Source organism: Haemaphysalis longicornis, unplaced genomic scaffold (assembly GCF_048455015.1).
Source record: "Haemaphysalis longicornis isolate Haplotype H1 unplaced genomic scaffold, Haemaphysalis longicornis Haplotype H1 scaffold_1, whole genome shotgun sequence".
In the NCBI taxonomy this organism is placed as follows: Eukaryota; Metazoa; Arthropoda; class Arachnida; order Ixodida; family Ixodidae; genus Haemaphysalis; species Haemaphysalis longicornis.
In genome coordinates, this window is record NW_027526203.1 from 416,673,594 (window position 1) to 416,696,938 (window position 23,345).

A 23,345-nucleotide genomic window follows, 5' to 3' on the forward strand; every position below is an offset into this window, starting at 1 on the left:
CAAAATAAAAACAAGACGCGTTCTCAGAACTGAAGCGGCCTGAAACCAGGTATTCTGCAGTCTATATAGCTCTAGAGCATTCCTATGGGAAACCTCTGGGGAAAATTAGGATGCTTCGAGACGGTTATTTTGGCTTGCTTCTTCACTCGACCGGGCGATAAGCCTCGAGACTTCAGCGTTAGCAAGTGGTGCTCGACAGGAGTAAAATGAAGCCAAGGCGATTATGCCATTAGTGAGCTCATTGTTTTTTGAAGTATAGACTTGTGTTTCATGGCTCGCAAAAAAAACAAAACAACCAAAGACTACCAACGAACGCGTCGGAGCTAGTTGGTAGTACATAGCTAATTCTCGCGCTAAGCGGGTACAAAACTGGACACTCAGAGACGAACGGGAGGACGCACAACCGAATAATCGGCTTATGCGAAAAACAATCGTCGAGCAACGTGTTTCTCTTCAATTGCAGAGACGTGTGGGGCATTATCAGCACGACACGTTCTCGCTTATCTAACCATGCTATTATTGGTGGCCAGGGGTCTATGTGATATAATGAAGTTTTTTTTTGTCATTGGTAAAGAAGAAGCAATAACGCACTCCTCCTTCCAGCTGGCGTATATCAATGCCTCAACACGTCCTTGTATTAAGATAACCTATTCAAGGAACTGTGTTGTTCTGTAGCCTGGGGACCATTTTAAATAACAGAGAATGTGTTTAGCCGCACGCTGCAAATATATCAGCACGGTTTTTCGTGTTTTTACCGGTACAGGAACTCTACCATGAACGCTACAGCAACGTGGCGGTGATGTTTGCATCGATACCAAATTACATCGAGTTTTACGACGAGACTGACGTCAACAAGCAGGGCCTGGAGTGTTTGAGGCTTCTGAACGAGATCATCTGCGACTTCGACAAGGTCTGAAAGGTTCTAGCCTACATTAGAAGCCTCTCTTGCCGCCGACCAATTGACGAGCATCGGCAAATTGTTCTGTTGCTTCGTTCTTGTTACAGTTGCTGCTGAAGCCCAAGTTCAGCGTAATAGAGAAGATAAAGACCATCGGCAGCACCTACATGGCCGCAGCCGGTCTCCAGCCCGGCCGAGAAGAAAATGGGGTGCGTGCCATGAAGCAAACGGGCAGTCAAATATTTCCCTTGACAGTAATTTATTCCTGAGCCTTCAAGGGACCCTGCAACACTTTCGATAAATGCTTTCACTCTTTCCTTCGCGTCTGGAAGCACTGCGAAAGCTAGCACGGAGCGGCACTGCGTGATTTGCTCGTCGCTCCAGATACGCCTTCCGTTTCTGCTTTGTTTTTGTGGCTTTATTTTTAAAGTTGCCATCGAAAAGCGGTCATTGGTGCAACTGAAGGAAAACTGGCCAGCAGCCGCTACATAGCCTTAGTGGCGTAATTCGGGCCGTCGAAGAATGTCAAGACCGGGAAAGAGAGAAAAATCTTTTGGGCCTGTTTTCAAGTTATCTGGTGGGCATAGGGCAGTAATTTTTGGCTGAGGTACTTTGCGACCCCCTAATCTAAAGACTCGGTGTGTTGGGTGACTACGTTCTGCAAGCATTTAAGATTTAAAAAAAAAGTTGGAAAAAGTGTTGCAGGGTCCCTTTAATACGCTACCTAGAACAATCCACTCCACTGAAAAGTGACTGATGGAGAACCTCTTTATTTTCTTTTTTCTCTATTTATCTATTGTAATCAAAACTAATTTCTGGTAAATCACACTTATTTAAAGTGCGGCATCAAAACAAGCGCCCGCCACTAGCCAAGCGTTCCTAGGTTTGAGCCGTCTTGTGAGAAGGACTTTTGGCAACTGAAGTCAGAACAAACTCTTGCGAAAACTAAACTTTTCGCAACTTTTCACGCTGCTAAACTGAGTAAAACCACTGTTAAGCGCAGTAAAAACCAGACGAAGGATGTGACTGACAAGGACAGGCGCTCGTCCTCTTCTGTCACTTCCTTAGTCTCGTTTTTGCTGCGCTCAACGATGGTTTAACATGGAGTACCAACTAGCTCGTACCCACACGTTGTAGAGTGATTAAGGCAGTTGTTTATGCATGTTCAGATAAGTTTCATCTCCGGAGTGCCTTCACAGGGTATTCGACAGCTCGAACTCGTCACACATTCCTATCCTCACTAAAATGAAAACCGGAAAAACGGGCGACGCATGTCGTTTCATCCTGCCTTTCAAGCATAGTGCGAAGAATGGGAGGGGTAATATCATAGTACCCATTTGCAGTCGTCCACGCGAAGGCAAACGCTAACATCCTTCGTCAATTACCCGCATATTGCTCTGAGTATTGAAAATGGCTCAATTTCAATGTCCTCCGTGGATGTGCGCCGCCGTTTTTGTTGCTGGAGCTGGACACCATTTTATTCTTGCAGGACAAGCCACGCGACGATCACAACGTCGTCAGCCTGGTGGAGTTTGCCATTGCCCTCACGGCTTTGCTCGAACAGATAAACAGAGAGTCATTCCAACGGTTCAAACTCAGAATCGGTAGGTGGTACAAGATATTCTGCAGGTGAATTAAGTAGTGGAAACGGCGACAAAGTAGTAGTACTGTTTTTCAGTGCTGTACTGCCCCACCTTTTCATGTTTAGAGCATGGCGCTTCGCGAGAAATTAGCGAATGTTCGCCAAACTTAGTCTTGCTGAAATAGACACTGCTATTTAACTTTTCTACTCTACACGGAACCGCGCTCGCAAAGCGTACTTCATGGTGCCGAAAGGAGGAGGTTCCTCCATAGACTACGCACGTTTCTCAAGTGCAGGCGCCATCACTTCGGTGGCTGCGTTACGAAAGATCTAATAGTCGACTCCGGCTGCTTATTCTGCTCCGGCGGCTGCTGCTCTGTTTTTCGCGTTATGGTACCTCCAGAAGCTCAAGTGCACCATGCTTTAGCTGCCCTCTCTTCAAAAAATTAAGGAACAGAAAAAAGATTTAGCGTTTCGCCAACCGCATGGCAGGACAATGCAATCGCGGCCTGTCTGGTGACGCAAGGTCCTCAGAGCAGGGATACCTGAGACAAAGGCGCGCAGCATGGTAATGAATTCTTTCAAGCAGCGTATTAAACGCGCACGTGATGTGTTATCTCAGGCATCAACCACGGACCTGTGATAGCTGGAGTGGTGGGTGCGCAGAAGCCGCAGTACGACATCTGGGGTAACACCGTGAACGTGGCGAGCCGGATGGACAGCTGCGGCGTCATCGGCAGGATACAGGTACGCGCACCTTCTGCAATGCAAACCTCCCAGCACCCGCTCACAGGTGTGCGTGCGTGCGTGCGTGTCTGTGTTTACGAATTGGCTTATGCGCCCAGGAGGGCATAATTCGCGGGAATTTATATGCCGACGGCGTGAAGAAAAATTAATCGATTGTTTTAATGACTGGAACATGTTTAAACTGTAAAACTGAAGGCCGGTAGTAATTTAAGCTCAGAGCAGTTAACGAAAACCCTGATCATGGTTCGGTAGTTTGCGATATGCATCGGCAAAGTCTGCCCACAAATTCAACGGCTTTACACCGTGGGACAAGCACTGGGCCCTCTAGAATGCGGAGTACCCGGTGCTTAAAATGTAGCTTCCAATTTTTTTTTTCAATGAAAACTACGGGACGTTCCTGAAATTCATTTTCGCGTCCACTATATACCTCCAGAAAGACAATAAATCCAATGTTAATCTATGCCACCAAGTTTCCAATTGAGAAAAGAAGCTACTTCTTTAAAATTTAGTTGCTTCCGCTTGGGGGCGTATCTGATTAGCGAGAGCAGTAAGAACTGTCAATTTGAACGTTCACAAGCCTAGTTACTGAGGATCCTGTTAAGTACAGAAGGCTTTAATGTTGCGGCTGACGTTAGCCTTCACTTAATTAGCCGGCAGAGGTCACGTGAGCTATGCTATACGAGCGCATCAGACTGCGGTGTTTATTCGATTATGTTACTTATTTCGAATAGTAGTATAGAAGTAATAAAAGCACTGGTTCGTCGATTCGCATGCAATGTGCAGTGCCTACGGATTTGACGTAGCCGGAAGCAGTGAAAGCCATCAATTCGACTGGGTACGTCGATGATTGTTACACGCTGCCGATAAATGCGCTCTGTAGCTTCGGAAAACAGCAATTAGACCTTGACAGCCCTAAACTTCTAGCGGACTCGATGTGACGGTGCGAAAAGCTCGAGCGTGCTAATTACTGACTTTAACTTGTGGAGTTTTAGTCTGCACAAAAGCAATATAGAATGCCTACCATGCTCCTATAACACAATTACCCTCTCAGCAGGTCCTCTAGAGGGCCCGTTCTCTTATCTCTGGAAAAAACAGAAGCCGAGAAAAGGTGGCGGGGAAATTTCTTGTTAGTTTCTTGCGCCAGTGTCAAACACACGCGGAAGTGAAGCCATTAGGCATGACAAATTTACCATAAGATGCCCTTGTAAATTTCTGAATGGATAAATGAAGGAAAGAGGGCAGGTCGGCAGGTGAATGGGGTAGTGAAGAGCTATTATCTTAGCCGTGTCACCCAGAGCTGGCACCTAACTGTGTTGAAGCACCACGAGACAGCCTGGAGAGGCAACAGAGAGAAGATTTATTGGATAAATCGTGTCATGTGTGGAGTGGAAGATTAAAAAAGGTTGGATAAAAGCGGGCCATTACTAAGAAGAGCTAGGATTGGAGAAATAAATATTATTTAATGAAGGTGAACTGATGTCGAGTTTTGAACATGTTGGATCAAAAATGAATAGCGGATTGAGACAAAATTACTCCCACCTCCCCTCGCGGGAACCCTTGTGTAGATGCGACGCATAGGGGGTTCCGTTGTTGTTTCCGTTACGTTGATTCTCCCATCGCGTGAAACGGGCCGTGAACCCCCTTCCGCGGCTATGACGCAACGTGGTGCGGCTATGACGCAACACAATTCCAACACAATCCACTTTAATCCAATCCAAATCCAATCCAATCCAATCCAAATCCAATCCAAGCCAAACCAAGCCAAGCCAAGCCAATCGAATCGAATCCAATCCAATCCAATGCCCCTCGCCAGAGAGCGTTCGCTATCGGAGAGGAGAGGGGGTGAGCGGCGGAGAGCGGCGGAGAGCGCAGCTCGCGCGGCGAGGAGAATGGGGGAGGGGTGTGGACGGACAACAACGCCGTATGGCGGGACAAGGCGAGTGAATGAGATGCAGTCGCATCTAAAAGGTGGTGAAAGCTATATGGCCGCCTCTGGTAAGGTTATTGTACACGTGGGCGGTTCTTTTAGCGGGAGGCTCTTGACGCCCACAGCCAAGCCTGTTACATACAAGAACCGCTTAGACTGAGAGCACTTTGGATTATGCGCTTGTATAACGACGAAGAAAAAAAACGAGTTTCCGTGGACTGAAGAACGGAAGAAGGGAAGAAGGAAAGAAAAAAAGGGAATGCGGGAAGAAAAAAAGAAAGAAAAAAAGAAAGAAAGAAAGAAAGAAAGAAAGAAAGAAAGAGAAAGGAAGAGAAAAAAGAAAGAAAGAAAGGAAGGAAGGAAGGAAGGAAGGAAGGAAGAAAGGAAGGAAGGATGGAGGGAGGCCCAGAAAAATCAGCAGCTTGTTTTAACCCCCAGCCCACATAAAAAGCAAATAATTTTCCTCGCAGCGTCAAAAGGCATACAAAGGTGTAAAACCTTTTGTTTTTAATCAACGGTCACACCCCTCATAGATCTACTGGCTTTTGTTCGCTGACAAAAAGCGTTATTTTTTTGTTGAGAAATAAATCGTTGAAGCTTGGATTTGACAGCTGAACCACGCAAGTAAAAGAAGGGTTCCAAATGTGCTCTCATTCAGTTTATATTAAAAGTCTCCTCCTCGCCCGTCCTGGTCATTTCGATGCTGTATTTTGCGACATGAACATGCATGACTGCGCTCCAAAGTATGCCGTGTTTCCTCCATGGAGCGAACTCTAGGCCGACTTTGATCAATGCAGCACGAAAAGCTGGTGTGATGCTTGTTAACTGGCAGTCGTTGAAGGCCTACTCAAACGATCCTAAGTAGAACCCAGTGGCTCGGAAATTATCTGCAATGTCATGTTGAGCTAAGCCCCAAGTACCCAACTCAGACATGCACTCTAAGAAGGCCCCCTAGGACGTCTTTTCAACATGCTCCAGAATGACCAATCAAACTAGCCTAGTGCGCCAATTCGACGAATGACGTGTCCGAGCATTCAATTTTAATGAAAAAGGGCATTTGCGCGGGAACATTGCGCAATTCAAAACGCCATTCACGCCTTCCGCGTTGTCCCTGCGCACATACCTTACTTTTAGTCAAATTAAATGTTGGGCTTCGTCAATCGCCGAATTTACGCGCTAGGACACTCGGATTGTTCATTCTGGCACACTCGGGTTAAGACAACCAACGGGGACATATCAGAGTAGGGGTTGCTTAAAGCGACCCTGCAACACTTTCGATAAACGCTTTCACTCTTTCCTTCGCGTCTGGAAGCACTGCGAAAGCTACAGTTATCGCCAGCAAGGAGCGGCACTGCGTGATTTGCTCGTCGCTCCAGATACGTCTTCCGTTTATGCTTTATTTCTGTTTTGGCTCTATTTTTACGTTGCTATCGAAAAGCGTTCATCGCTGCAACTGAAGGAAAACCGGCCAACAGCGGCCACATGAAAGGGACAAAAATACATGAACCCCTTAGAGCGTGCGCAGTAAAGCTTAAATACACATTACGACAAGGACACAGATGGCCGAAAATCCTTTGATTTTCTATTCATGGTTTAAGATGATGATGTGCTGTATGTTGGCCACAGAGTGAGTATTGGCCCTTCAGGGCCTCACAATAAATCCAAAATCAGGAAAGAAAAGAGCGGGGCGGACGCGGTGAGGGGTGGCTATTGGCATTTCCGGATGAGTTATCCTCGTTGCATCCCTCGTTCTCGTTATTTTCTATGCTTCCCTTGGGGGGGCCCTACGTCTTTTACTTTGGGGTAGCTACTCTCTTCTCCTCGACGCCATCTTCGTCGGGACGACCGTACCGCCATTTTGTACTAATTGACCACGGAGACGTCATTATACGGCTTCATAATTTCGACAGCCGCGCCCAAGGCCAATGATTTAAAGCGGATGCACTAAATGGCCCCTTGTGCGAAAAATTCCCTCGCACTTCCCCGAGGGGGAGAGTGTGTAAGTGCGAATGCACAGTTGTTGATTGCGCGATTACGGTGGATATCGTGATCTTAATGAGTAGTCGAGAGATCACACACACGCACACAACTACAAAGAAAGATATTTCACTCGTTATTGCTGGTACCGTTGCCCGGTCCGCCATCATCGTTATAGAGATGCAGGACCAGCGACCGCTCTCGACGACGGCGCGCGCTCGACTAATACCCTCCCGCGCCACGCGGCCGCTACACGAGCGCCCTCACGCGTCGGAATGCGGAGCGCCCGCTACGCGAGCGAGAGCTCTCCCGCCCGAAGTGGAAAGGAGGCGCCCAACACCCGCAGTCACTGAGCGGAGAGAGGAGGAGGAGAGTAGCGCGCGCCCATCTCCCCCCGTTGCTAGGGAAGACGAGGAGCGCGCGCACCCGCAGCTGTTGCTATGCGGACGACGGCGGCGGACGATTCAGGCTCGCTTAAGAAGTGCATTCGCACTTCAAAACTGGCGTTCGGCGTCGACGTTGGTGTCTGGAGCAGAAAAACGTCCCCTTAAAGGAGCGTTCCAAAGCCAAGCAAAATAATCACGGGCCATCTTCACTAACGTGAAACCTGGGGAGGGGCGAAGCATGCAGTGTATTCTTGGTGCCTTGGCGTTTTTGCCAACGGAGATGAAACCGTTTGGGGTTAGAGGTATACATCTTTGCAGTAAAAGTTTCGTGTCTTTGAAGCGCGAGGCGTAAACGAGTGTCCCGGTGTGTTTTTTTTTTTTTAGTATGCGCTAGGAAGCGTTCCAGCGTGAGGCGTAAATGAGTGTCCCCGTGTTTTTCTTTTAGTACGCGTTGCATTCTAGCACGAGGCGTAAATGAGTGTCCCGGTGTTTTAATACTTGGACAACATGGAACGACGGTTACGATGATGACGACATGAGATGCCGACAACCCGAGCCCCGAAGGGTCTTCGCCCCTAAAGCACAAGTTAGGGACCACGCTGCTATACATTGCAGAGCCACGTGCAAGGCGGAGAGTTGCAGCTGCGGCTGTGATTGCGGGCTTGGGCGGCACATCCAGTATGCGTCGCGCTGACCGGGAAGAGAGGCGCACAGGCACAATTACTCGCAGCGCGCAAAATGGGAAAAAGCTCTCGGCGGTATCGGTTTTACATTAACGCCCTCGCTTTAGAAACTCATGAGGAGTGCTTAGATGTCCTCAGATTTGTCCTTGCTCAATTTCCCCCAAGTGCGTGAGCAGCGCTGATAGGATCACAGCGCTCTGAGGAATCGTCTGAAACTCGGCCTGTAGACACTGATGCATCAGGGAGGATGCAAGTGTTTTTCGCGGTGGCCGCTTCGGCTGCTGCCTCTCGCATAATTTCTGGCGAGGGCGCCGTCGTCGTGAACCGTATCTCGCGCCTTCTGGCCTTAATGAGCCCGCAGGTGCTCTACGTGTCGGTCTACCGCCTGGACACTGTCGTCAGCGATGCTGACCTTGGGGCTGCCATAACTCTCTTCCGGAAGGCGCCTAGCGTCCAGCCCACGCCTTGAAAGGGTCAACACCACTTCCGAACGGCCTGATGTGAGCTCATAATACGAATGTGAAGAAAGATGCGTATGAAGCGAAAAGAGTCAGCAGCCACTTGACTGTTTCTTTTCGATTTCTTATGATAGCGCCTCATTCGCCTCTTCTTGCGCTGGGCACGCACTGTGTTAATCTGCGCGTGCGTACTGGGAAACGACAAGCAAATACTGCGTGCACGTTGTTGTAGATGGATGTGTCGTCATATGTTTTGAAGTTTTTTACGTGCTGCAGCGAACAAGAAAAGGTGCACGATGGGTAGGCAGTTCGAAGTGCCGTCGGCGGCGCTGCGATATTTTCGACGTCAAAGATATGGCGGCAGATCCTGCCTCCATGTGCCCCTCGCAGCGGTGCTGGCTAGTGGCACGTCAGGTTCAGTAGTAATCGCACTATGTCCGGGAATCAATGCGGAGAGCGAGAAAAAAAAAACTTTATTGGGCCCAGATGAGAAGGCTGGTCTTATGTCTTCCGGCAAGGGCCCAGCCTATCCCTGGGAGTCAGCGGCCTCCCCTGCCATTCGGACTAGGGTGTTTTTATGTTCAGCGGCGGAGCTGTGCAGCGCGGCCTCTGCACGTCGTTGCTTAGTAAATTTTTAGTGTGTAATTCTGGGTTTGTAGTGATGTACGGGCACTCCACATGAGGTGTGAGAAGGTAACCCACCATGAACAAAATCTAAATTTTAGTTCATATGGGTCTAGATTCATCCGATGATACAGTACTGAATGTGTAAAAGAACCAGTCTGCAGCAGTCGTTTTGCTACTGCCTGTTTTCTAGCGAGGGACTGCTAGGGGCCTGTATATGAGTGTCTGCCTCCCCTATGGTAGTTGTGAATTCTCCTATACGTGAAAAGCCTGCCGCTGTTCCGAGGTGTGGAGCGTTAAGGGCCCCGTGACGCAAAATAGTCGGCGTCGTCGTCAGCGTTGATCGTGAGCAAAAAATCCCGCGCGTGATCGTGCGGCGACCGCTCAAGCCCGCGCTGGTGAGGCGCTGCCCCGACAGATGGCGTGCTAGCAGGAACGCAAAGTTTTACCCGCTCGCGAGCACCGCTAGTGGTACGGTATTGATTAGTGCAATATTTATTACTTCGCCGAACGTTTATCGCATCAAATGGCTCTGGCGCTGCATACACGATTGTCTAGCGGCAGCGCGCCCTTTGGTCCCTTCTAAGGAACTTTGTGTTTCCCTAAGTTACTCTGCTAACAATGACTAACCGCCATTTTGTGCCACCCGGCAAACTTTACGATAAGGAATCACGCATTCCTTGTTACCGAAAGCGGATACTCTGATGTGCCCTTAGGCATTTTAGGGTCTGCCTAAAGAGTTTTGGCGAGGGATGTAGGTTGTCTTTACGGTCAAGGAATGTACTAATACTTCCCTAAAAGACTCTGCAGATACTCTTAATTCCCGCCCGAGAAATTAATCACAGGGTGCCGCGTTTATGTGGAGCAATGCATGTAGACAGAAAACTTGGAGTGAGATTTATCAATACGCCCTGTATATGCAATGAACACTAAGCGCGACTGTTTTTATCACCGCAGCAGTCGACGGTTTAAAAAAAGATGTCTATATCTCGAAAGCAGAGACAACGCAAAAAAATAAAATAATGCGAGCACACCTAAGCACTCCTTGTGGCTTATGAATGCGAAAGTATGGATGTCCCCCCGAACGCCTGGGGCGCTTTGCCTCCGTTTCGCGTTGCCAAAAGGCTTTGCGATGTTGCCACTGATTATACGTTTTCCTTTGTGATCCGTCTTAACGCTTTAGAATGGCCTCGATCTGTCTCCTACGCTTTAGGCCACCGCTCGTTCCTGCCGTAGTGTAATGGGAGAGTTGACAACGAACGTGAATTTCGCAGCTTGTCTGTTCGCTCGTCTGGCTGCGTTTTTCCAGGCTCTTCACCTACGGTCTACGGGCGCGGACGGTCACCTCTCGCTACTGCCTAGTTCATGTTCTCGCTATATAACGCTTCACAAATACACAGCTTCATTGTAAATGTAACCACGGGATATCAAGAGAATGAAATGCTGAATAAATGCGTCTTTCAGACTAAACAGAGAAGCATCAGCATAATTAAACAATTATGGCCGTATGAAGGTTGCAGGGTGCCATGCTACGGACTACAGTTAGTGTGTTACAGTTACGGATCGAATGCTCTGGTTGTTCAAGAGGTATACGTATCCACAGCAAAATTTTTCCTCCTACTAGCCAGTTAAAATTACTTGCCAGTTAACTTCGGTGTGTTCATGCAAACTCCTCTAGTGGACGCACAATCAATTTGTTCATTAAATATGAACTTCACAAAATTAAAACAAAAATGTTGTTCATATTGACGCTTAAATTACAGAGAGCTGTTTAATCTCGTAAAACACCCGTGTGTACGAGATTTCGGCGCGTTAAAGATCCCCAGGTGGTCAAAATTAGTCCGGAGCTCTCCACTAGGCGCGCCTCATCACCTGCGTTGCGTAGGCGCGTTAAACACCACAATCAATCAACGTACCCGCTCTCCAGTTCTTGGGTCCCACCTGTATAGTAGAATGCCTGCGTATTTGTATACTGCACGATAAAATTGATTGATTGATTGATTGTTTGCTTCATTGATCGATCGATTGATCGATCGATTTGTTGATTGATTGATTGATTGATTGATTGATTGATTGATTGATTGATTGATTGATTGATTGATTGATTGATTGATTGATTGCTTGATTGATTGATTGACAAAAATACCTTATTACATGGGAGATGATCAGGCAACAAGACTTGTTGTCAACGGCCTACTACAACTAGTCCCAGAGCTCGTACAGCCGATACTCGTAGAAAAACGCTGAAAATTTTCCCGGGCGTCCATTCCACATTCTTTGATCATCATTTTACAGCAAAGCTGTAAATGGCTAAGATTCAGCAGTTCGTCTCCGGTCCCAGAGCAATGTAGACAAGAATCTCTAGCGAGTGTAGCGCCACGTTGCGGAGCCCACTCAAATCCCCGGAATCGTAAAACTGCGCGCCACACCCCCGGGGCATGGAAAAAAGCATACAAAATCAAAAAGGTCCTAGGGCCTTCATAGAGCATGCGCCGTGATTACCATACCCGTGCTATAATAAATTTCTACCCACGATTCCTGTGTGCTTTGTAGCGTCAGCTACACTGGCCGAGGTTGAGCAGTTTCGCGCGTGCTGTGAAGGGCCGTTCTGCGCAAGCGTGAGGGGCATTGGATTTGATTCGATTGGCTTAACTTGGTTTGGCTTGGCTTGGCTTGGCTTGGATTGGATTTGGATTTGGATTTGGATTTGGATTGTATTAAAGTGGATTGTGTTGGATTGTGTTGCGTCATAGCTGCGGCAGACGCACTGGCGCCGGCGCGTGCCCAGGTGTTCGCCTCAATTGCGCAGTAGCCAAGTCTGACGCTGCGTCGGAGCCGCTTGATAGCCGTTTCACATGGCTCGTGAAGAGCCGTGCTGAGCATGCGCGAGGAGCAGTGACTGGACAGGACTGGACTTTCAGTTAATAACCAGGAACAATGCTCAATCGCAAATTACAAACAAACGTGTTTTCCTTCGGGCACCCCTTGGACTATGACCCAGTCAAACCTCACGTTGCGGCTCGGCACCGCAGCTTTGCTGGCCATCCCTCTTCACGGGGTGGAAGGGCTCTGAATTTTTTGTAGATGAACGCGACTTTTTCCCTTTGTCTTTGTGCGCAGGTGACTGAAGACACCGCAAAGAAACTGCAGGAATGTGGTTATGAATGCGAGTGCAGGGGATCGACCTATGTCAAGGGAAAAGGCACCCTGACCACCTACTTCGTCAAGACGCAGTTCGACAGAATTGAGTCGTGAGCATCGTAGCCGTTCTTTTCGCCAACACCTGCACCTTGCCAGCCACAAGGTCCAACCGGCCCCTTACTCACGTCTCGGCCCACCAGCTGCAGAGCGGAAGAAGCCGAAGCCCCACACCCTGCAAGACACCACCACTCCAGCGCAGACGTCGTGCGCGTGCGCAAAGCGCAATCGGCTCATTTACTGCCACCTGCCACAAAAACAACTCCTTAACGCCAACGCACACATGTTGTGCCTATAGACAACCAGTTAAGAGACGACGTGCAAAGAAATGGCTGAGTGTGTCTCAAGCGCTGACATCCTTCAGCTGCGGTGCACAGCCATCAAATTGAAGCCATTGTACTATCTCGCTATCAAGCTCATGCAGTAGCCCCGCCACGACGTACTCCTGCTAGGCTGACTCAAGGCTACTTTAGATGGTGCATTTTAAGCGCAGAGTGAAGTCTCTGCTGAGTATTTCTCTTAATGAACCACAACTCATTTACTTGTACCCGATATGTTCTTAAACATGAATTCCAAGTGTTGGCTCGAAGTTTACAGAACTCCAGTTCAGCTACCCCACTTGTGCATAGCATGTCCTGGATAGAATATTTTTTTCTCAAAGAGAGAACAACCGCCCTGAACTGAGCATCATACATTGTCCCAAATCAACTATTGACATTACAGCCAATCCTGCTTAGAAACTGCCATCCATTGTGAATAATGTGGGCAGAGTTGTGTACAGGAAATGAAGAGAAAAATATATCTTTAGACTACCAAATCTTGTCGCATGAGTATTCAATATTGCGCAGTAAATAGTTTTGTCTTTGATCCTTCTATAGTTGCGTGCATATGATCAGGACGAAGACCTTGCGGGTGAGTATGGTGAAATCAACTTACACCAATAGTGCGTAATGCGTGCAGTGATAATTAGCTTTTGACTTTCCTATTAATATTGGTCTTGACAGAATGGTAAAAATCGTCGTACTTTTTTGGCACCGTTTTAAGGGATCTAGACAGTCTACTGTGTAGAGCTTTCCTCGTACGTCGGCTAATGCTGTGTTTAAATTTTCACAATTTACAAAACAGCGACTACCCAAAACAATGGTTAATTACGGAAAAAAATATTTCCAATTACAAAGAGTACTGTAACTACAGTTCGCAGGTTCCAGCGAAAACCATCCTCTCGAATGGTTTGTGGAGTATTTCAACTTGATAACATACTGCGGAACACTATTAATAACGACATCTGCAACCAGCAGTAATGAACTGGACACAGTTATACGCAGCTTTTCCCATTTATTTACTTAGGGTGATAAGGGTGCTTTGAAAAAAAAAACAAAAAAAAACATTAGCTGGCGATTACGATACTCCCTAATGCGATATTTGGGCGCAGCAACGGTGCGCTGAGGCAGCACTCACTCATGGGTTCTCTCGACGGCAGCTATGGTGAGCCTCTGCGGCGGCGGCGCGAAGTTTGTCCTAACTGCGTATTAACCGAACGCACTGCGCCTTAAGGGAACGCACATCATAGTCACGCGCACTCCCACCTCCCGTTTTTGCCAAGGGTCGCTCCGTCGAGCGCCTCGTGCGGGCACAGCATACTGCTCCCTCTCCTCCCCCACCGCACACTTTCGGAGAGTGCTGGCTCGCGCCACCACGGTGAGCCACCCTCCCCTCCCGATTTCGCGACAATCTCCTCCTTTGCTTTCTTTCATCGTTGGCTTTTTCTTTCGCTTGCCATCGTTCACTCGGTAACGCCGACAACGCGGCTCAGCCCAGAGCACCGTGGCCCAGAGAAAGCCGCCAAAGGGCTGCGCCCTGAAATGTTTTACCCGCCGAGTCAGCTCAGTGGCTAAGGCGTTGCGCTACTGAGCCTAGGGACACGGCTATGATCCCGGCCGCGATGGCCGCTTTTCAGATGGAGGCGAAGAGCAAAACCAACCATGTGCCGATATTTCGACGCACGTTAGATCCCCAGACGGCCAAAATTAATGCGGAGCAATCCACAAAGGCGCGCCTCATAGCAAGGGTGTAGTTTCGGCACGTTAAACCTTACTATCAACAATATTCGTCACTAGATTAGAAAACCACTGGTCCTTATCATCCCCCCCCCCCCTCTCCCTGGTGCACGTAACTCCGCAACAGTAATCACCTAGTAGGTTGCCGAACGTTAAAATAAATAATTATACCATGACTAATTTTTAAAATAAGAAGTTGGGGACATAAGATGACTAGAAAAGAGCGTAATAATAAAAAATAACATCATCCGAAGGCTAAAAAATGTACGCAATAACCAGACAAATTTTAGTCCCGTTATTTATGCGCAAAAAAAAAAACAACTAGGGCATGTTTTGACTGGGTGCAGGGGTGCAGGTTCAGATTTTGTACAGACTTTAGGGAAACTTTACGTCAGGGTGCGAACCTTGTACAAGTACAGCAAGGCAGAATCGGGAGTAGAAGATTTGTAACAAATGAGTATTATTTGCGCCTTTAAAATGCAACTGCACTTAAAATGGAAGCCCGAATTAAGAAAACAATAGGGTACACACTCTTGGATTGGGCTTAAACAGTTTGACTTTTTTTTTTTCAAAATCGGTGAACCATTGACACCATCTTCCGATGAACCAAAATGGCCGCGCGCTGAAACGAGCGTGAAAGGTCCGTGTACCCAAAGGTACACATACCGAAAAGAATGTACCGAAACGTTGTTTTGAAAACAAAAACACGTGTACCGAAACACCCGTGTACCGAAAGGTCAGTGTACAGAAAATACTATGTCGAAAAGCCCTATACCAAAATAATTGGAGCCGCATCAACCGCTGTCAACTCTTGTACGACTGATGCCGCGACGAAAATAGCACCGGACCCCGACGAAAAAAAAAAAAAAAGTGAGAAGAGTCATTTAGAAAATTTCTTGTGCTGAGTGTCTCGCCCGATGACATCGACGGAGCGCGGAACTTCCCGGAACGACTTCTACAGCACGAAAACGACGTCTCGAGGCCGGCTATAGAGCGCTGCGCGTTAGCTGAACACGAAGAAAAAGACGACCATCGCATAAACTGCGTAAAAGCGCAGGGAATTGACACCGTGACGAATAACCTGCAAAGAACCCGTCTGGAGTCAATGCACACACAAACAGGTGCGCAAAAGCTGAACAGATGACTAGGTGCACATCCCAAATTTACAACACCCCACGTACTCCGGTGCGTGACAGCAAGAAGTGAGTAAAAGAAGTGAAAAAAAAAGAAAAAAATTCTCTTTCTTATATCACTGCCCCTCACCGGCAAAACTAGTCACCCCTGATGAAAGGGCCGAATCCGCTTCGAAAGATTAGAAACGCTTTCACTAAATATTTTGGTTGAAGTATTTTGTTTTGTTTTAATCGGGTATGAGGTAGCGCGAAGGATTTGGGAAGGAGTAATGTCTTCGTCGCTCACACATTCAAATGCCGAACGAGCGGCGGAGACCTTATAGAGGCTGGAAGTAAACCAGAAGGCAGCCGGCTGATCGACACAAGGCCTAGCTAATGGCGAAACCATGAATGACGCAGTACAGGGCCATGCGCGCTCCTCATCTGACGCCCGGGAAGCACAAAGTAATATACGTTTTGAGGAGAGGCCTTCAGATTGGAATCATGGGAAATGGGCAAGGAAAGTGCACTGTTACCGCTCCCGAACAGCGTTGACACTCAATAGCAGAAGAGTACACGAAATTTTCTATTTTCTCAAATAGAAAATTCGAGAGGCAAGCTGTATTACTTGGCAGGGGTGTCAGATGGCTATCGTCTTTCGACTATACTTGCAGCGACGCAAGCAAATACGCTGCTATTTTCAAAGACGATAGTCTTTTTTTGGCTACTTGAACGCCAAAATTTTGGTCTGTCTGTATGTCTGTCTGTCTGACTATAAGAGAATTTATTAAAACTAGTTGCAGCTAGGACCCGCTGTAGTTAGCTACTGCATGGGTCGACAGGGCACAGGATATGCGCAATGTGCTACAAAGGAAACTAAGTGAACATCCATCAAGTTCACAAAAACAAGGTCCGACGCACCAAAGGCTCTTTGAAATAATGTCCACGGCACAAGTTCCAGTTACTGGATTCAGCCACCCAGCCAAAGTGACACAGAAGCTGCACAAAAGGTTCCTTTACCCACAGCCAAATCTAAACGTTGAAGTCTGTTGGAAATGTTTATACTTGTCAAAATTGTGCAACAAGAACAAAACATGACGCAAATATGAGGCAGAAACCAATAGAAAAGCAGTATTCACAGCGTTTCTTTATAAGAAATTCATGGATGCCCTATTTTTGCGATAGCATATGAAATACTGCACCTACTGCATAAAAAAATTCACTCCGTCACCTGCTGTCGCCCGTGCCAATATAGCTTCTAGGGGAATTAAAAAATAAAAATAAAACGAAAACAGTTACGAAAGGTTCCACTAGATAGGGTCCACGTCCCGCTTGAAACGCACGTGGAGTAGTGCAACGTGGTTTACGTTGACAGGGATGAACTGGAGGAGACGTACATCGCCAGTGGCCGCACATACCACGACTTGGTGAAAATACGGCAACAAACCGCGAAGATCCGCCGTCATGTAAAACTACTTGCTCGGCAGCGCTGGGAAGAGTATTGTGAAACTTTTTCACGACATACAGGAGTAGAAAAGCTTTGGTCAACGTTCCGGTCTCTTGCTCCAAGGAACGGTGCAGGCGGTGATGCTCCGCACCGGGATGGATCAGGAGCACTTCGAAAGGGAATCGGCCTCTCTTTTTCCCGCAACCAGTAACCCTGCCTCCTCCAGATATATATGCTCTTCTCAAGGTGGACGAATTACAGCCTATCGAGTCTTTGTTCACGACTGCCGAACTTACGGCGGCTTTCGAGCAAATCAATGTTCGTAGTGCACCTGGGAAGGACGGCGTCACGTGGACAATGCTTCGGAACCTTCCCGCGCCTTTACGGGGGAGCTCCTTGGGAAGATAAACGAAATCTGGATCCGCGGACGGGTGCCGGCAGCTCTAAAACATGCTGTAATAACTCCCATTGCGAAACCAGCGAAAGACCCGACAGATATGGCCAATCTTCGACCTCTCTCACTTACGTCTACCCTATGTAAGATAATAGAACGGATGGCAGTGACCAGACTGAATCACCACCTCGAGGAGGAAGCTGAGTATTTCCACTTCCACCCCTGTCAAACTGGGTTCCGGCATAATCTGGGGACGCATGATTCCATGTTTCTCCTGCGGCGTATTCTACGGAAAACAAATCACAAGTGCCCGCACGTCATGGTTGCGTTGGATCTCCGCAAAGCTTATGACAGCGTCACTCACGTAGCTGTTCTTGAGGCGCTGGCGGACGCGTACCCGGGCAAGAGACTGAACAATTTTGTTCGGAGTTTCTTGGCCAACCGGATTTTTGAAATCCGCTCTGGACGCCACGACACTCTACACTTTGACAACCGTTCAGGAGTTCCACAGGGGCCATCCTATCTCCAACTCTGTTCAATTTGGTCATGACTAAGCTTGTGCGAGGCGTTGCAGATATCCCCGGCGTCCACGTCACGGCATATGCCGATGATGTCACTATATGAACCGAAGCTGCGGATCATTCCTCGACAGAAAGCGCTGTGCGTAGTCTGCAACAAGCTCTTGATACGTTCACCAGTCTCCTCCCCGCTCCAGGAATGGAGGTTTCCTCGGCAAAAACCAACTTTATCATCATTAGAGGTAGGCCAGAAGAGCAAGCACTAGTTGCTCTCACCATGGGAGGTCAAACACTTCAGCGGGCCCCAGAACGGTGGATCAGAGTGCTGGGCATTCCAGTCCACGAGTCCGGAGGAGCTTCAGAATGGCTTCGACAGTTGAAGGCGCAATGGACTCCTCTGCTAAGCTTAATCCGAAGAATTTCTAATACCTTCTGTGGAGCTTAAAACATCGCCCGCCGACTAGTTCAAGCAATTCTGGTGAGCAAAGCTTGCTGCGGGGCTCTGTGCTTCCGTCTCACGAAACGTGAGACGGAACAGCTCGAGACGCTTTACAGGTTTGATTTTGATTGATTGATTGTAGGGTTTAACGCACCGACGCAACGCAGGCGATGAGGCGCGCCGTAGTGGAGGGCTCCGGATTAATTTTGACCACCTGGGGATCTTTAACGTGCGCCGAAATCTCGTACACACGGGCGTTTTTGCTTTTCGCCTACATCAGAAAAGCGGCCGCCGCAGCCGGGAATCGAACCCGCGACCTCGTGCTCAGCAGCGCAACGCCTTAGCCACTGAGCCACCGCGGCGGGTAGACGCTTTACAGGGCAGCCCTTCATGTCATCACGGGGCTTCCCCGACACACGAAGGTCACTGAGCTGTACCGCTATGCTGGCCTTCCTACTCTCGAAGAATCGGTCCTTGCCCGGTCCCGAGGAGTCTGCGATCACCACGAGCTGACACCGCAAGGGCGCCGATTACTGACCGCTGATGGCCATATTCCACCGGTGGACACGCCGCTTATAAAGAAGCATATCCCGCCATGGGAGGACACGCTTGTTACAGCGCAACAACCTGTACCCTCTAAAACTCAGCGTCGCAGGCACACGTCGCAGCGGACCTCTCTGGTTGTTGCCGGTGCTACTTCTCGGAGCAGTACAACACCCGAGATAGCTGCTATGGACGTGTCTCTGCGGGCCGAGTCCTGTATGGCGGCAGTAGCCGCTGTGACCAACTCCGATGAACTCCAAAGCATTCGACTAATTTCGCTGGCCGCCGACCCCGATATAACGGAATTTGAGCTTTTTGCCATAAAGGAAGGTATTCACCTTGCACGCCAGGTTGTCACTGATCACCCAGAACGGCGTTACGACCGGGTGGAAATATTGACTGACTGCACTGAGGCACTGAAATGCCTCATTGGTCCACCCAGGCAGAACAGCACCGCCCACGCTATCAAGCAGAAATGCGAGGAACTCAGGGCTGACTCTGGAGTACTGGTAACGGTACGCTGGATTCCTGGCCATCAATTAGGACACCCAGGAAACGAGAAGGCACATGAACTTGCGAGCGAGGCTTCTTTACACCGTTCCCAGTTCATGCTGCCTGTAAGACCATATACGCTGCTTACTCATCCAGATGTGGAGCGCCGCCGTCGACGTAATCGAAGGAGGCAAGAATTGGCCACTACTATTCCCCCATGCGACGACCCCACACCCCCTGGTCAACCCCAAGGTGCTCAGGTGTTCCTAAACCGGGCGCGGTCGGGGTACGCATATACAGACGACGTGGTTTCTCGATGGCGGAATTACGCTCCCCAACCTACATCCCACGATGGAAGCCTCTCTAACAGTGGTTCCGCTGCTGCGTTTCCTAGACCAGTCCGTTGATTCGCCTGCAAAACAGACCTGACCCCCACAATTCGCCATCGCGTCTGGGACTGCGGGGTATTCGATCGGCTTCGCGCAAAATATCGCCCCGCCTGGGTCCTCTCCTATGAGGACTGGATCAGGCCACGTGATCGACACCAAGCTAGGTTGGCTGCGTTGTGGCACTTCGTTTGCGAGGCAGCCATGGCCGGACATTATTAACCCCCTCCCTTAAGCCTGCGGCCTCGAGCCATCCCGAATAAAAAATTGGGCCCATCTCCCCGTGAGGGTGACTCGAGTAAATGCGTCGCATAGGGGGTGGGTGTATTGCGTTAACGTTTAGTGTTTGGGGAGTTGGTGGTAGTGAATGCGTTGTATCAGCAGCTTAATTCTTGAAGTAGTTTGAATGAGTCAAGGATATAAGGCGCGTTCGTAGCCTCCCATTCTGTGTCGGCTTTGTGGCGCAGTGGGTAGAGCACCGTGTACATTGCGTTCCGCCCGCAGGGTCGAGGGACCGAAACCAGGCGCCGGATAGTATTTTTTTATATATAGTGTAGGGGGAGGGGTGCGGACAACGACGGTGCGGACTACGACGGACGTCAACGCGGGTGTCATCGTGAGTTACTGAAATGCTCTGCATTTAAAACATTTGTGTCTGTCTGTCTGTAAACGTTGAAGTACGCCGCCTCGATTCACGCGCGTCTCCGCCATACAGCAGCACTAGCATCGAGGCACCCGGCCTGGAGCAGTGAAACGCGGTAAATTTAAATTGGCTTGAGCAAACCTCTGGCATGCGCGCAACGGGATGGGAACAGCATGGCAGGTGAGCGGGAATGCGAAATGAACTCCGGGAATGCGAAATGAATGCGGGAATGCGAAATGAAGGAGGCATTTACTTGGCAAATTTTGATGGAAGTCTGTTGCCTTTCGTCGACATTTTCAACAAAAGGAATAGATACGCTTCCAATTTGTTTCACTGCGCCATTCTTACATCGTCATCAGCATCAGCAGCAGCATCCTACTCAGGTCCACTGCAGAACGAATGCCTCTCCCATTGATCTCCAACCGCTCCTGTCCTGCGCTACTCGAGTCTACTGTTAACCCCCAAATTTCTTTATTTCATCCCTCAATCGGTTTAATGGCCTTTCCCTTCTTCTAGACCCATCTCTTGGCATCCACTTTGTGACCCTAAACTGTCCACCGGTTCTCGGTTCGTCTTACTACATGGCCATCCCAAGTCCATTTCTTTTTCTGTAATTAAACTATGATATCTTCTACTCTATTTTTTTTTCTCTGAGACAGGTAGCTCCTTTCCTGTCCCTGAGTATTATTCCTAACATTATTGGTTCCATGGCTCGTTGAGCCGACCTAAGTTTTCTTTCTAGTTGTTTAGTAAGGCGCGAAGTTTCAGCTCCGTATGTCATCACGGGCAGTATGCACAGCTTGTAGATTTTTCTTTTAGAGTGACAGAAGTAGCTTACGTTTCGTTATTTGGGAATGCTCGCCGAGTGCTTTCCTACACATACCTATTCTGCGTCAGATATCTCTCTACTGGTTGGGGTCAGCACTAACCATCTGTCCGAGGTAGTTATATTCAGTTAATTCTTCTAGCGTTTCGTTTCCTAAGCTGAAGAAGGCACTTTCGGCATGCTTACTCCTCATTACCTTAGATTTATTCCCATTTATTTTTATCCCCACGGCCGTGCTTTCTGTTTGTAGTTCCTCAAGCGTTGTTTGTATGTGTTCTGCACTCTCCCTCGGCAAGACTACGACTCTTCCCCAAGGCGAACTGCTTTATAGGGACGTTTATTCCTCCTCCTCCTCCTCGTCTGGAAACCTCAGATGGCTCAAGTATTCCCCGTTTATCCTTAATAGTATGTTTTACCAGTCAATCTTTCTAAACACCCTTTCCCGACATGCTGTGAATAGTTCTGACAAGATGGTATCACCCTGTCTTACTTCCCATTCGGATGGGAAATTTATCGCTTTGCTTGTGGAGGTTATACTGACCGTTCATTCCTTATATATGGCTTCTAGAAGTCGTATGTAGGTTTCCTGTATTCCCTGGTCCTGTAGTGCTTCTAGCACGGCTGAGGTGAGTATTAAATCAAACGCTTTCTCATAATCTATAGATGTCATGTAAAGGGGTTTTGTGCATACTCCGCAGATAATTTCTATCACTTGATTGGCGACATGGATGTGATCCAGGGTTGAGTACCCTTCCCTAAACACAGCCTGCGCTCTGGGTTGTTGGGAATCCAGGCTGCCACTTACACGGCTAAGTAAACTTCGGTAAACTGCTTGTAAACAACTGAGAGTAGGCTGATGGGTCTGTAATTCTTGAGGTCCTTGGGATCTCCCTTTTTATGATTCAGAATATTGTTGGCGTTTTTCCAGCCTATTAGCATTTTTTTTTTGGTCTTCAAGCATTCCGAAAATAGAACAGCAAGCTTTTCCAGTAAAATATCTCCTCCCTCCTTCAAAAGATCCACGGTTATGTCGTTGTCACCTGCAGCTTTTCCTATTTTCATGCCTTTGAGAGTCTTTCCAACTGTCTCTTTAGTTACTAGTGGGACATCGCATGTTGAGTTTGCACTCTCAGTAGCTTCGCCTGGTCTAACGTCGCTGGCATACAGCCCGGTGTAGGATCGTTCTGGTACTTTTATTCTCTCGTCCAAGTTGTGGGTAATATTACTCTGTTCGTCTCTGAGTGCGTAGATCCTGTCTTTGGCGATGGCTAGCTTTCTGTTAGTTGGTTTCAAGCTTCTCCCTATTTGCAGCGTTTCCTAGATCACTCCCATGTTCTATGCGCAAATTTCGTTTGTTTTACTTGTGTTAATCAGTTTCGATAGCTGGGCTAATTCAATCCGATCCGCCGTACTTGACGCGCTCATATTCTTACGTTTGGCCATTAGTTTCTTCGGGTTCTTATTTAGTTCTCCAGTTTGTTCACCACATGTTTCTTCTCCCAGAGCTGCTGCTGATTCACTAAGTGCCGATGTTAGGTTGTAATTTGGCCTGTCTACACTGACCTCGTTCTGATCGTCGAGAAGCGCGAATTTGTTTTGAAGAGTTACTCCTGCGTTGTGGGCGTGACTGACTCCATGCAGGATTTCTCAGTTTTCACAAGTTTCCTGCTTTCTCTTTTGAAATTCAGCCTCAGATTGCATGAACCATCCTATGATCACTGCTCCGAATCTTACTTAGCACCTCTACGTCTTGTACGATACCTCGGTTGTAATTTAAATAAAGTAAATTTAGTTTTTTGTTGTACCTTAGGGACTTTTCTATGTGCAGTTCCTATTCTTTCATTTGAAAAAGAATGTGTTCGTCAACCTCAGGTTATTTCTCTCTGCAAATCCCACCAGTGTATCTCGTCGACTGTTGCGATTGCCTATTCCGGAGTTTCGCACTGACCCTTCTCTCATTTGTTTCCTACCGACCTTTGCATTAAAGTCTCCCATTACAATCGCGAAC

General features: G+C 48.2%; 1 protein-coding gene across 1 annotated transcript in view; it reads left to right on the forward strand.

Moving 5' to 3' along the window:
- Positions 1–13,290, forward strand: part of Ac76e (adenylate cyclase type 2 Ac76E) — a 597,242-nt gene extending 583,952 nt beyond the window's left edge. Inside the window, exons 19-23 of the mRNA XM_077687138.1 lie at positions 764–910; positions 1,006–1,107; positions 2,388–2,502; positions 3,103–3,227; positions 12,403–13,290. Coding sequence (XP_077543264.1) covers positions 764–910; positions 1,006–1,107; positions 2,388–2,502; positions 3,103–3,227; positions 12,403–12,537 — 624 coding nt within the window. The 3' untranslated portion in view covers positions 12,538–13,290. The remainder of the gene's footprint in view (positions 1–763; positions 911–1,005; positions 1,108–2,387; positions 2,503–3,102; positions 3,228–12,402) is intronic.
- Positions 13,291–23,345: the final 10,055 nt, after the last annotated feature.